This window comes from Mesocricetus auratus, unplaced genomic scaffold (assembly GCF_017639785.1).
Source record: "Mesocricetus auratus isolate SY011 unplaced genomic scaffold, BCM_Maur_2.0 Super-Scaffold_100019, whole genome shotgun sequence".
Lineage (NCBI taxonomy): Eukaryota > Metazoa > Chordata > Mammalia > Rodentia > Cricetidae > Mesocricetus > Mesocricetus auratus.
In genome coordinates this window covers 7,336,966-7,350,328 of record NW_024429200.1, presented here as the reverse complement: position 1 = coordinate 7,350,328, position 13,363 = coordinate 7,336,966, and the positions used below count along the sequence as shown (strand labels likewise).

Genomic DNA, 13,363 nt, shown 5'->3' with positions numbered 1-13,363 from the left:
CAGCCAGCTCAGGGGCCAGCCACAGCAGCAAGCACCCTGTGGGGTGGGCTGGGAAAGTCACCAGCCAGCAGCGATGGCAAGACAGGACTGAAACCCTGTGGCCCTGGAACCTCTCAGGGCTCACTGGTAAGTCAGAGCCGCTCACCTGTGGAGCAGAATAAACAGGCCTGGAAAATGGAGAGGGAGGAGACAGCCAAGGATCCAGGGCTACAAGATATCAATTCACTATGCCTGAAAGAGAAACTCAAAGGAAAGAGACAGAAAGGAATGGCCGATTCTCCGGTAAACATGCCAGGGGCTGTTGACATTCCGGGGCATGGCCGTGGACTTCTTGCAAAGGCAGTGGGCATGCCTGGCCTCTGCTCAGAGGATGACAGCAGCCTGGCCTCTGTGGAGAAATTTGCATAGTGAGACTGCCCACCAACATGTGAATAAAAAAAAAGGAGTCTTGTAATGAGCTTGGCAGAACGCTCCGTGACCATGTTGGGAACAGGCAAAAATCACCTTACCCTAACTGCTGCCGTTTTGACTACAGACTCCATTGTACCTGTAGGGTGAAACAAAGTTCGGGTTCCCAAGCCCTAGGGCAGTTGGGAACCTTCCAGAAGCTGACCACTTCCTCCTTAAACCTTAGAAATAGTATCTTTAGTTATGTATCTTTAGTTCTCTAGAAACATGGCTGTTCCTAAAGACAGAGGAGCAAATGAATCTGATTGGTTGCACTAGGTTTCCACATCACCCCCTAGACACCCCCGATTCCAATCATCTCTCCTGGTACTCTCCCCTTTACCCATGTGTGCATAATCCTCGCATGTACCCAGTATACCTACAAAATCTATTCTGTTTCTCCTTTCCAGGGAGATCCATGTATTTCCCCTTGGGCCCTTGTTACTTAGCCTCTCTGAGGCTGTGGATTGTAGCACGATTATCCTTTACTTAACAGATAATGCCTACTTATAACTGAGTACATGCCATGTTTGTGTTTCTGCATCCAAGTTACCTCATTCAGGATGATTTTTTTCTAGTTTGATCCATGTGCCTGCAATTTCATGATATCATCGTGTCTAATAGCTGAGTAATAGTCCATTGTGTAAATGTACCACATTTTCTTTATCTATTACTCTGTTGAGGGACATCTAGGTTGTTTCCAGTTTCTGGCCATTACGAATAATGCTGCAATAAACATAACTGAGCAAGGGTCCTTGTGGCAGGATGGAGTGTCCTTTGGGTACATGCTCAAGAGTGGTAACAGCTGCGTCTTGAGGAAGATGGATTCCCAATTTTTGCTTACAGAAAATTTTGGGCAACAATCTGGCAGAATTACATGAATACAGATTAAATTACTGGCATTTGCAGAACCACATCCTGACACAAAGGCTACCTTTTCACTAACTCACCTGCCAGTTTACTCTAGAACAGACATCTCCTTGTTTAAAATTCTATGGCCAACCACAGTTGTTTCAAAAGTTATTTTAAGATGTCTTAGTTTGCCTTGACATTTTCCCTTGCCTCAAACTGAATACCCACTCAGTTCATTAGAGTTATATCAACTCCCATGGCATTGTCTCTTTGTAAATAAACTTAACAGTTTATCTCGGAGAACCTTTCACCCATGTTACATAGTTCACTTCCACATTTAATTAAGCATTCTGCACGAAGGACACTTTGAACTGTGAGGAGTTTTATCTTTGTTTACACCAATCAGCCCTTTAAAAATTGAAATGCCATTCCTGTTCTAATGCTCTAACACTGTGGCTACTTGCCAATGCAGTAAGAGCCCGCCTCCTCATCCAGGACATAAAACCTCCACCAGCTTCCTTGAAGAGGAAGCAGGCATTCATCTGCTGTCTCGGAAAAGTCTCGGCAGCAGCCATGGCCACCTTCGTGGAGCTCAGTACCAAAGCCAAGATGCCCATCGTGGGTCTGGGCACCTGGAAGGTGAGTGTGCAGTCTTGGCCACCTGCTTCTCCTGAGGGGGGACCTTGGCATTTTCCCTTTATCGAACAGCATCTGCATTTGGTTTGGAAGCCTAGAGTTGTCACCCAATGTCCTTTCATTTGGAGCTTATTTGGATTGCAAAGTTCCTCTTAGAGCTCTGAGCCTTTCCCAGAATTCGCTGGCAACTATCAGGCTTCCCGTTGGTGCTATACTTTGGGAAGAAAGTTGTTTTCAGGGCAGTTATTTTCTCAGGCAGTTTTTCCTTGGGACACAGAAGCTCCCTGTTGGATTGTTACTGGCTGAGTGACTGAGAGGAGAGAGTTCTGAATGACCTGGCTCTCTCTCCTGTTCATAATGCAAGACTCTATGCAGGTATCCCAGTGGTTGGGGACCTGGGGACAGGCAGAGTCTCAGACCCCAGCCAAGGCTACTGAGCTGGCGCCTGCCCTTCACCAAGACTCCATGTGATTCCCTGACACAGTAGAATCTGAGCAGCCTGAGGACTACGGAGCCTGGGCAGGTAGCCAGCTCAGGTTCCGCCCTGGTTGTGTTAATCTCTCCTGGCAACTTGCTCCATGCCCATCCCACTGTTCAGTGAAGCCAATTTCTCAGCCTCTCTTGGGACAAGTCGGACGCTGTTTCATCGTGTAACTCTGCCTTCTCTGACTTCCTCCTTAGTGATAACACTATAATAGTCAGCTTGTTTACAGGAACTGTTCTTAGTTGAAAGTTTGATTTCTTGAGACAGAGTCTCACTCTGTAACCTAAACTGGCCCCGGAGGAACTTGGGGTAACACTCCTGCCTCAGCTTCTTGGATGCTGGGATTACAGATGTAAACCTTCATCCCTACATCATGAGCTATTTGGGAACCCTTCTCTCCTGACTCAGACTTATCTCTAGTCTTCCTCTTCTGTTTCTCTTTTCATCTTCGCACAGAGGGTAGGACCTCTCTTTGGTTTGGTGCTGGATTGAAATCTCCCTAGAACAGCAAGACTTGCAAACAAATTACAAATTTCACGTTCCATCATGGTAACAAATAACCACAAATCGGCAGGGAATCTACTTGCCCTGAATACATTTAGAAGAGATGAACGCTCAGACTTTCAAAAGCGATGTAAATATTGTAAGGGAGTTGTTTTCAAAGTAAGGAGATGGTGCTGTGGAATAATTCTGTACAAGGAGAAGATGGGTTGCTTTCATTGGTAATTAAAAGCTGATTTTAGGGGCAGAGGGAATGCTGGGAGGAAGAATAGAAGTGGCTTAATTTAAGTTGTAAGAGCTGGCTGTAAATTAGCCTAAGCGATCGGCCCGGCATTTATAATTAGTTTCTGTGTGATTATCTGGGAGCAGCTGATGGGATAGAAACTTCTGTCTATAAGATGGTGCAGCTGTAAGGAGTCTGCCCATCAGTGGATGTGCGGGAGGGTGGGGCTTTGAACCTGGACCCAGAGCTTTTGAGTTTCTGGCTGTCCCTTGTCCCCATGCTGGCATAGCTGATGTCCTCTGCTTTATGGGCTTCTCCAAGTCTGATACTTAAAAAGAAATTTTAGATTTTGTGAGAGGTGTTATTTTTATTGTTTGAGAGCATCTTTTGTGGCCCAAGTTGGCCTATAACTCATTATGTGGCAGGGACTGGTCTTTGGTCTTGAACTTCGGATTCGTCTACCCTCTACCTCCCAGTTGCTGAGATTCCAAACTTGGGCCTCCGCATCCAGCAGGGTATTGTTCTGTTTTGAAGGAAGAGGGCAGTGTGCCCCAGGCTGGCCTTAAGGCTGTGACCCTCCTGGTGGGATTATAGGCATGCAGCACTATGTGAGTGCGAGTGTTTATTTCCCCACACCAAGTCTTGGCTAGGTTAGATCAGAAGGTGGTATTTCCAATGTTCTTTTCTCTCCTTTTGTCTCCTTTTGCTTATTGGTGTGTGTGGGGGAATGGATTATTATAAAGTCTCCTATCTGTTCCTTCTCTGAAACATTAGGTGTATATTGGTTACATCAACCCAGCCTTACTAAGTGCCAGGTGATATGCTAAAAAGTTCAGTCTTGTGGCAAACAAGCCACACAAATGTCTCAAGAGGCAGGCCCAGTACTGCTGCTGTAATTTGTTTGTCAAGGTTTAGAGAAGTTGAGGGATCTGCTCAGCCTCATACTGTACCATGGCAGAGCAGACTAGTTTGCAATGACCATTTTGAGGTCCTTCTAACTGTCTGGAGCCTGAAAATCCCTCTTGGTCCCTTCAGAATCTAGTTCTCAGCCTGGCCTTCAGCAAGTTGCAAGGGGAGCCATCAGTCACTCTCAGAAACTGGGTGCACTTCAAGATCAACCTGGATTAGAGGACAACTAATAGTTGACTAGAATAGGACACGGGTGATCATAATTACAATGACATATGTAATAAGATGCCATGATGAAACCCATCACTTGTATAATAACCTAAAAATGGAGTGAAATAACAATAAAAAAATAGTTCACCTTTTCTTTTCATTTGGAAGCTTTTGTAATGTATATTTTCCTTTCTTGGAATTAAGACCCCAGCAAGGCTGTGGATTTGAGAATATGGTCTCTGTGGATCCTTTAAGAGGGAACGGGCCTTGGGAGTATCTTTCTTTTCTATTGTCTTGCAGTCTCCACCAGGGAAAGTGAAGGAAGCTGTGAAGGCCGCCATTGATGCTGGATATCGCCACATTGACTGTGCATACGCCTATCAGAATGAGAGTGAAGTAGGGGAAGCCATCCAAGAGAAGATCAAAGAGAAGTCTGTGAAGCGGGAGGACCTCTTCATCGTCAGCAAGGTACGGTGGCCGGCTTGGTGGATAGGACTTCAACACAGGTGAAAGTATCTGGGTGTGGCCAGCTTCAAGAGCTTATCAGCTGCTCCTCTACACCTGTTTATCTCATAGCCCTCCCCCCTTCATTATATCTATACAGATTTCCACACACAAACACACCCACTGTTGGAGAAGCCACACCTGTGTATACCCAGTGTCATTCTTCACAGGGCCTGACCGTGAAGGGGATAAGGAATTACTAACAGGGTCCACTGCACCTAATTGCATCCTAATGCTTTCATTATAAGAACCACCCAAAACTCCTGCCCTCTGAGACATGAGAGCCAAGGAAAAGGCATAGCACAGGAATATGAAATTTTAGTCGGTGGCCAACCATGTTAAATGACTAAAGAAACAAAGAGAATACCAAGAGCATTGAAGACTTAATGCACTTGATGAGAGCTGATGACCTATTTGTTCAGTTTGAAATGTGGGACAGACAGAAGAGGTGACTGTTTCATATAGCAAGGGGGACTTGGCCTCCAGGTTCTCCGAGCATCCTTCAGTCCCCACCTGTTACAGGGTATGGCTGACATACCCCAGCCTCTACCCTGAACTCTGCAGCCCCGGGGCTGGGCTGCCCTCACCCCAGAGGCTCTTCCCTATGTAATCCAGACATTCTGATGGCCTGCCTCTTTTGTGTCATTGGCCTCCAGTCTGCTGCACCTCTTCCCTCCTCTTTCTCCACCCTCCTCCCAGTGCCCATCTCAGCCTGGTCATGGTCACTCTGTCCCAGATGTCCCTGCCTCTGGCTATGTTCTCCCTCTTATCTACAATAAACTTTTTCCTCCACCATACCTAAGAGTAGTCATGGCATGGCATGTCCTTTCCTTATTTCTTTTTTTTCTTTCCTTCTTCTTCTTCTTCTTTTTTTTTTTTCATTCACTACTGGATTGCATTTCTTAACTAAATTTATTGTAAGCGGATGACCTGTTCCCAGGTTTACAAATCGAGAAAGGGGGAGAGCGACTGTGGTGTGGCCCTTTTTCTCCAAATTCCTCATGCCCTCTTGTCACCTGCAGCTGTGGCCCACCTTCTTTGAGAAAGGCCTGGTGAAGAAATGCTTCCAGAAAACCCTCTCGGATCTGAAACTGGACTATCTGGACCTGTATCTAGTTCACTGGCCGCAGGGATTCCAGGTTAGAGCTGCTCTCTGCCTCACTCTACTTTCTGGGAGATGCCACAAAACAACTATTGAGCCAAGACTGTGACTCTTGGGAGGGATCAAGTAGGAGATCTTCTTCTTATTTTTCTGTGTATGGGTGCTTTGACTACATGTATGTAAGTGCACCAGGTCCATGCTGGGTGCCTGTGGAGGTCAGAAGACAGCATGGGAACCCTGGGGCCTGGAGTTATGGATGGTTGTAAAGGACCACATGGGTGCTGGGAACCCGACCCAGGTCTTCTGCAAGAGCAATAAGCGTTCTTTTTCTGCTTTGCCATCTCTCTGTTTCCCAGTAGATCTTGAGCATAGCAAAAGAAAGAAAGAAAAAAAATGAGGCTGAGGCAACAGGTGGACTTGGTTAACCTCATGCTGGGTTTTATACAACTGTGTTTGAAAGGAACAGTAATTTCTGCTAGCTCAGAGAAATTGCAAATGACCAGTCATCTCCCTGGAATGCCCTGGATAGGATGCCTTGGGATAATATTGCATAAGTCCCTGTAAATCAGAGTATACCTAGGGAGTGACCTCCAAAGTTCAGTGATAATGGCGGTTAGCCAGCCCATCCTCAGGAAGCAGTCTGCAGTGTCTGGGACCCTGCTCCCACGAACTGGAGGGAGGGATGTGCGTTCTCAGTCTGTTGCCCTCATGAACGGTGATAGTGATAGTGGTGTGATCTCCAACTCTCAAGCCTTCTGAAGGTGGCAAAGTCAAAAGCTGGCTACTTGATTCCCCCAGATAACCATACTCTCTCCTGTTAGAACTTTTGTCTAGTGGCCTTGGAGTTAAAATTCTTCCAGGTTTGCATTGGTTAATTTCTAGGATGGTAATGATGGCTTTTATAATATACTAATGGATCTGGAGCCCATTCAGTATTGCCAGAAATAGGGGGCTCACATCCCATGCTAGACTGATACAGAAATTGATTGAGAGTTACTGCTTTTAATGTGAGCTCTCCAGAGTTTGAGCAAATTCTATGCAGATATGGACATTTCCTAATGCACTGTCCTGAGACATCTCTTCACAGGTATCTCTTTGTTTTTATTTACAGGCTGGGACTAGTATATTCCCCACAGATAGTAAAGGCAAACCTATCATGAGTAAATCCACATTCTTGGATGCCTGGGAGGTAGGTTCCAACTTGTTTCAAGTGTGTTGAGAGTTAAAGTCTTCTGTCAGGTCACCTCGAGACTTTATGCTGGTATGAAAAGACTCCAGTACTTTGTATACAACTCCAGGACTATTATTCTCCCATTCTGCCTCTCCACTCTAAAGTGGTGTATGTGGAGGTATTTTCAAAATTAGAGGACCGAAGAAGGTTGATTCCTTCTATCAAGCAGGTTCCAGGGATAAAGTACAAGCCACAGGGAACAGACTCCAAAAGAGGGAAAGAGAAATAAACGAGTGTAGTAAGGAGGGCAAGATGGGTCATACAACTGTCCCAAACCTGACACAGAAGAACATTCACAGTACCTCACTGCCCGCTGGACTTTCTTGTCTCATCAATGTTCCACTGTCTTGACTAGTAAAATCTATCCTCATCCATGCTGTGGTCTTCAACTCTGTGTACTAAATCTCCGGAGGAGTTCAGAACATCTCAGTGTCCACGCTGCATTCAATGAGAAATCTTCAGAAGCCAGGGAGTGGAACCCACAGTCCATTTCCTTCATCTCTTTCAGAGTGTTCAAGTAGTAGCCAAAGATGAGACACTGTGTGTAAGCTGAACACACCCTGCTTGCCCCTGCCTTTAAGCCCTTTCCCCCAAACTGTGCATGTTTTTACCACCTTCCTTCATGTTTTGTTTTCAGGCCCAATTTAAATCTCTTCCTAACATCTCCCCTGGGATGAGATAATTTCACCGTCACCTCCTCATCCCTATGCTATTTGAACTGTCAAATAAGCTGAGGTAGCCGAACCCTGAGGCTCACGGCTCAGTGACTAAAACCTTAGCTTGTGAGTGGGGCTGGAAGAGTCCCAAGCAGGAAGCACATGCATTGTGTATGTTTACACTCTGGAAACAATATAAACAAGAACTGAGAATGGATGAATTATACATTCATGTTTAATGTGCTTTAGGTTGGATAATTATCTGTGATAAGTTTAGAACAAGATCATTGTATTTAGGTAATAAATAAAGAAACCTTAGATCCTTAGGTTGATGCAACAGGGTTGGACAGTCACCAGTGGTACAGATGTCATGCTACCCACATCTAGGCTGGATGCCCTGCCATGGCCCATTTATCTGCAAGGTTTCCTTACTGCATACTTATAACCAGAGCCATGTTAGAGACTGAGGCAGGATGCTTAAATCCTGCCTGGACTGCAGAGTAAGCTGAAAGCCAACCTGTCTAACTTAGAGAGCTCCTACCTCAAAATCAAAACATGAAAGGGGGATGGGAACTGGAGATGCAGCTCAATGGTAGATGACCCATCTAACACAGGAGAGATCACAGACTTATAGACTGAACTGGGGAAGGGTATGAGGGCTGGAACGAGCCATGAGGGTATCACAGTCTAGTTGGAAATCCCTGTTAGTGCTTCACTTAACATTACCATGCAAGGGCCATTCCTCATATCGAAGGACTAAGTCATACCAGCATCTCCGTATCCTCCTGTCATCCTCTAAATGCTATTCCTTACTGTGACAGGGCATGGAGGAACTGGTGGACCAGGGTCTGGTGAAAGCCCTGGGCATCTCCAACTTCAACCACTTGCAGATTGAAAGGCTCCTGAACAAGCCTGGCCTCAAACATAAGCCAGTGGTTAATCAGGTAAGTTCCCTTTGGTGAAGGGTCCTGCTTGGTGACTGCTTCACAGTGGGATCAACAGTCCATACCATCTACTGTGTCTCATCTCTGAAGTCTGTGTTAAGGATGAGATGGGGGGCAGACCTTGGGTCCATTTCGTAGCATATCTATCAATGAGTCGCATTTGGTCTTTGTTCGTGTTTTCTTGAGTGGGAAGAGTTCTTTTGAGCCACTCAGAAAGCAGGCTTTCTGATAGAGGTGTTTTCTCTTGTAGATTGAGTGTCACCCATACCTCACTCAGGAGAAACTGATCGAGTACTGTCACTCCAAGGGCATTGGTATCACCGCCTACAGCCCCCTGGGCTCTCCAGACAGACCTCAGTAAGGCTTCAGAGTGGTGGCTCTTTCTTTTGTCACTCTTAAAATTAACATTTCATAATTTGTTAATATTAGTATGGGTTTTCAAGGCACAAAGAAAAATGTTATCAATGACGATGTGTTTGGCAACCCAATTGAGACTGCCAGGGTAAAGTGTTTTTAAAATGTTAATATGTTTGATCCCCCGGAATAGTTCGTTTCTGCCATCCAGTGATGGAGCAGTCTTCGAGAACTGCTGAAACACTAGAGCCTATGCATGAACCCAGGGGGAAAACACAAAATTTTCACATCACCCCACCTGCCTTGTAGTGCTCACCCTGACACTGAGTTGCTCACTGGCCAGTAGCCATGGTGGTCTTCATTCCAGTCATATTTCTTCCTCTAGTGCCAAGCCAGACGACCCCGTAGTCATGGAGATTCCCAAGATCAAGGAGATTGCTGCAAATCACAAGAAAACAATAGCTCAGGTAACATGGAGTGTTTTTTTTTCTTTTAACCACCAGTCCATTCTTGTAGTCGTGTATTTAACTGTGGCTTGCTTTTAATCCCTTGGAGAGGGACAAATGTGGGTAATAAGCCCATTGGAAGTTTCAGAAAATAGTGCCAGTATCAGTGAAGCAAGGACTTCCTCTGTCCATCATCTTCCCGCCAAGCCCTCAGGTTTTGGGTTCAGGTTCCAATTATATAGGGTCTCAGGGAGGGATGACAACAGGCCATCCTCCTCATTCCTAACTAGGAAAATCATAGTGTTGTTTCCTGGATCAAGGGACATGGGAAGGGAACTGGCAAATGTTCCAAATACTGAGGTGCCTTGTCAATATTAATTGTTGTAAAGCCATAGGAATCTGCTTAGACAGTTGTCATTTCACCCAAAGGAGGTAGGTATTCCTGTAGATAACTGGCCACATCCTTCCCTTCGTCATGCACAGGTTCTCATTCGGTTCCACGTCCAGAGGAATGTGGTGGTGATCCCCAAGTCTGTGACACCCTCCCGTATACAGGAGAACATTCAGGTGAGTCGTGGTCCATCAGCTGATACTTTTCAGTGGAACAGATGGTGGGAGGGGAGGAGGGTCCTGTCCTTCAGCATCCCATCCCATCCCGTCATTGCCAGCGTGTCTTCCCATGTTCCAAGCACTTTATCAACTCCTAAGCCAGAGAGCTGGCCTCAACAGAGCTGGATGATCACCAGGGGTCACGGATAGGCTGGGGCAGGTACCACCAAAGCCCTGTCAGGACTGGCCACAGCTGTGCCTTACGCCACTGCAAACCACTGAGTGCATAGGTCACAGGCCAGTCATGGTCCTGGCCACTATACACTTTGTCCACTCACAGACGTTTTGTAGATATCTAGACTGGACTTAAAAAAATTGTCCTTCTGAGATGCCGTTCAGGAATCACAATTAACTCACCTACAAGCCAAATCTTTAACCTCTTAGAACACCACATTCTATAAATAATTCACTCTCAATTTACAGAATAATGTCTTTGTCTTAGATATATTAGGGGAAACATCTAGAACCTCACATCCCACCAACACTTTCCTTGCTAAGGATGTTTTTGGACTCTGTCCTTTCTAGGTCTTTGACTTCCAGCTGAGTGATGAAGAGATGGCCACCATTCTAAGCTTCAACAGAAACTGGAGGGCCTGTGGCCTGTTTGCGTAAGTGGCACCAGGCTAAGTAGGAGGTTGATCGGGGCTTTATCTAAGGTTGTAAAGGGTTGGTGGGAAGGAACAGAAGGCATGAGGGGTTATGGGATGACTTTAGTCTTCATATGCTGTTTATGAAGCTCAAAATTAACGTTTGAGTCCCGGATAATCACTAAGAGTAAGAAACATTGTTATTTGATGCTCATTTTCTGAATCTTACACACAGAACTGGGATTTTTAAGGAATGAGTTGTCACTACCATGTGGGAGTCAGAAGTTCTCATTCCCTCCCTCATTCACTCAGTAACTTACTGCAATGTGCTGAGACCAGGAATGGTCTAGATAGTCAGGACGTCACGCTACAAACTTCCTGTTCCCAGTCTTACATTCTACTGTGTATGTCAGAGAGTGACAAGTGTCATAGAGAAAAATGAAGCAGGGCAAGAGGCACAGGAAGTAGTGAGCCCTGTGTGACAGATACTTTAATACATGATTGTCTAGGGGAGACTTCGTTGATAAAATAATAGTCGAAGAGGGTGAAAGATGAGTAACACAGGCATTTGGGGAGATAGCAGGGGTAAAAGGTGAGTAACACAGGCATTTGGGGAGATAGCAGGGGTAAAAGGTGAGTAACACAGGCATTTGGGGAGATAGCAGGGGTAAAAGGTGAGTAACACAGGCATTTGGGGAGATAGCAGGGATAAAAGGTGAGTAACACAGGCATTTGGGGAGATAGCAGGGGTAAAAGGTGAGTAACACAGGCATTTAGGGAGATAGCAGGGGTGAAAGGTGAGTAACACAGGCATTTGGGGAGGCATGGATAGCATCCTGACAGTCATAGCAACCATAGAAAATGTCCTGATGTAACAGGTTCAGAGCCCTAGATGCAACTGAGAATGTGGTGCAATGACTAAATAAGAAAAGGGAAGTCGGAGACCTTAGGTTACAATCATACAGGTAATACGGAGCATGGACAGGGCTTTGATTATGAGGTCTAAAGGATGGGTAAGCCATGAGGGGATTTTTACCAGAGGCTGGCATGACCTAATATCCCTTAAAAGACTCACAATGACTTGTGCCTTGAGAGACTTAAAATAACCCATGGAAAAGATGAGTCACTGGACCCAGACCATGGTGTCGGGGAGGAAATGAGGACGATCACCATCTAGATAAATGGGAACACACAGTCAACTAGATTTGCAAAAAAAACCAAAAAACCAAAAAAAAAACCAACCAAACCAGTTGAATATGTTTTTATTTCTCTGTTTTGTTTTTGCTTGAGCCACTCAAGTACAGAATTAACATTTTGGGAAAGTCAAGGTTTTGAGATGCGTTTATTATACCAGTTGGGTATCAAGTAGGAGTATGTGGGGAGCTAGTGAATTTGGTGGACTCAGAAGTCTATCTATCTGGGTCCTAATCCAATCTCTACTACTCATTCATTCGAGATGAGGCTTGGGGTAGTTTTGGTGATACCATAAAGTAAGACGACAGTATTAATTACAGCAAACATTCACTGAATAGTAGTTTACAGAGAGCAGACACTTTAAGCTCTTTGCTTATCTTAAGCTTATTTAATATTCATAACACATCTGTCAATTTGAGCAGTATTTCTCACCTCACAACAATGTGAGAATTTGAGACAACAGTGTGCCAGCTTGCTTACGATCCTTCATTATGACAGTCTACTGGTGACCAGGTCATCGATTGTAGGCCCTCCTTCCTTAATACTCCTCTCATACTTTGGGAGAAAGTCATGTCGTGTGTCCCCAACCCCATATCCTGTGTCCACAGTCATGTTGGGTAAGAGATTGAAGACGCAAAGATAGCTGAACATTCCCTATGAGAAGGCCTCCTACCATATTTTTGCCTCTGTGGACTTTTATTCTTCCTGTTTGATGTTGCAGCGCCATCAATGAGCCCGACTTCCCTTTCCATGAGGAATACTGAAGCTGATTCACTTGATGAGAAGGCCTGGTGGATCGCATTGTGCGAAACTCCCTCCCTGAGTCCTGCTTTAGCCAAGTGTGTCTGACATCAACCTTGGTATAGGCCCATCAGACCACGCTGAATTTAAATCCTTGTGTTCAACCAGGAGCAGACTGTCACAGGGAAATTCGACTCGGAGAAACAAAGGACAATGGCTTTCACTAGGGAGATCTGACCAAATCTTAGTCAAACACTAGGGACTCGGGTAACCCTGAAGACTCCAAGGCAATACAATAAAAGCAATAGCAGTGCTTCTTGAAGTATGTTGTTTATTGCTGTGATAACCACCATGACAAAAAGGAGGGCTCATCTGTCTTCCGTGTTTCAGTCGCACTCCAGCATAGCAGGAAGTCAGGGCAGAAGCAGAAGCAGGAAGTTGGGGGCAGCGACTGAAGCATAGAGCGTGGAGGAGTGCTGCTCACTGGCCTGCCCCCTGGCTTATTCCGCTTGCGTCCTTATACAGCCCAGCACCACCTGCCCAGGGCGGGCATTGCCCACAGAGGCCTGGACCTCCTACACTAATCAATCATTAGTCAAGAAAATGCCCTACTGACCTGCACGGGCCAGCTGATGCAGGCAGTTCCTCAACCGAGGCCCCCTCCTCCTCTGCGAGTTCCATTTGTGCCAAGCTGACAAAGCTAACCAGGAGTCACCAAAGTGTCCAACACAGT

At 45.6% G+C, this 13,363-nt stretch overlaps 1 protein-coding gene across 1 annotated transcript; it reads left to right on the top strand.

Annotated features, from left to right (window-relative positions):
• The first annotated feature begins 1,750 nt into the window (after positions 1-1,750).
• LOC101840583 (aldo-keto reductase family 1 member B10) lies at positions 1,751-12,949 on the top strand. Its single transcript, NM_001281679.1, is given in 10 exon segments — positions 1,751-1,938; positions 4,563-4,730; positions 5,789-5,905; positions 6,980-7,057; positions 8,577-8,699; positions 8,950-9,056; positions 9,439-9,520; positions 9,983-10,066; positions 10,634-10,716; positions 12,611-12,949. Coding segments are annotated over 10 exon segments (951 nt in total). The 5' UTR covers positions 1,751-1,872; the 3' UTR covers positions 12,654-12,949.
• Positions 12,950-13,363: the final 414 nt, after the last annotated feature.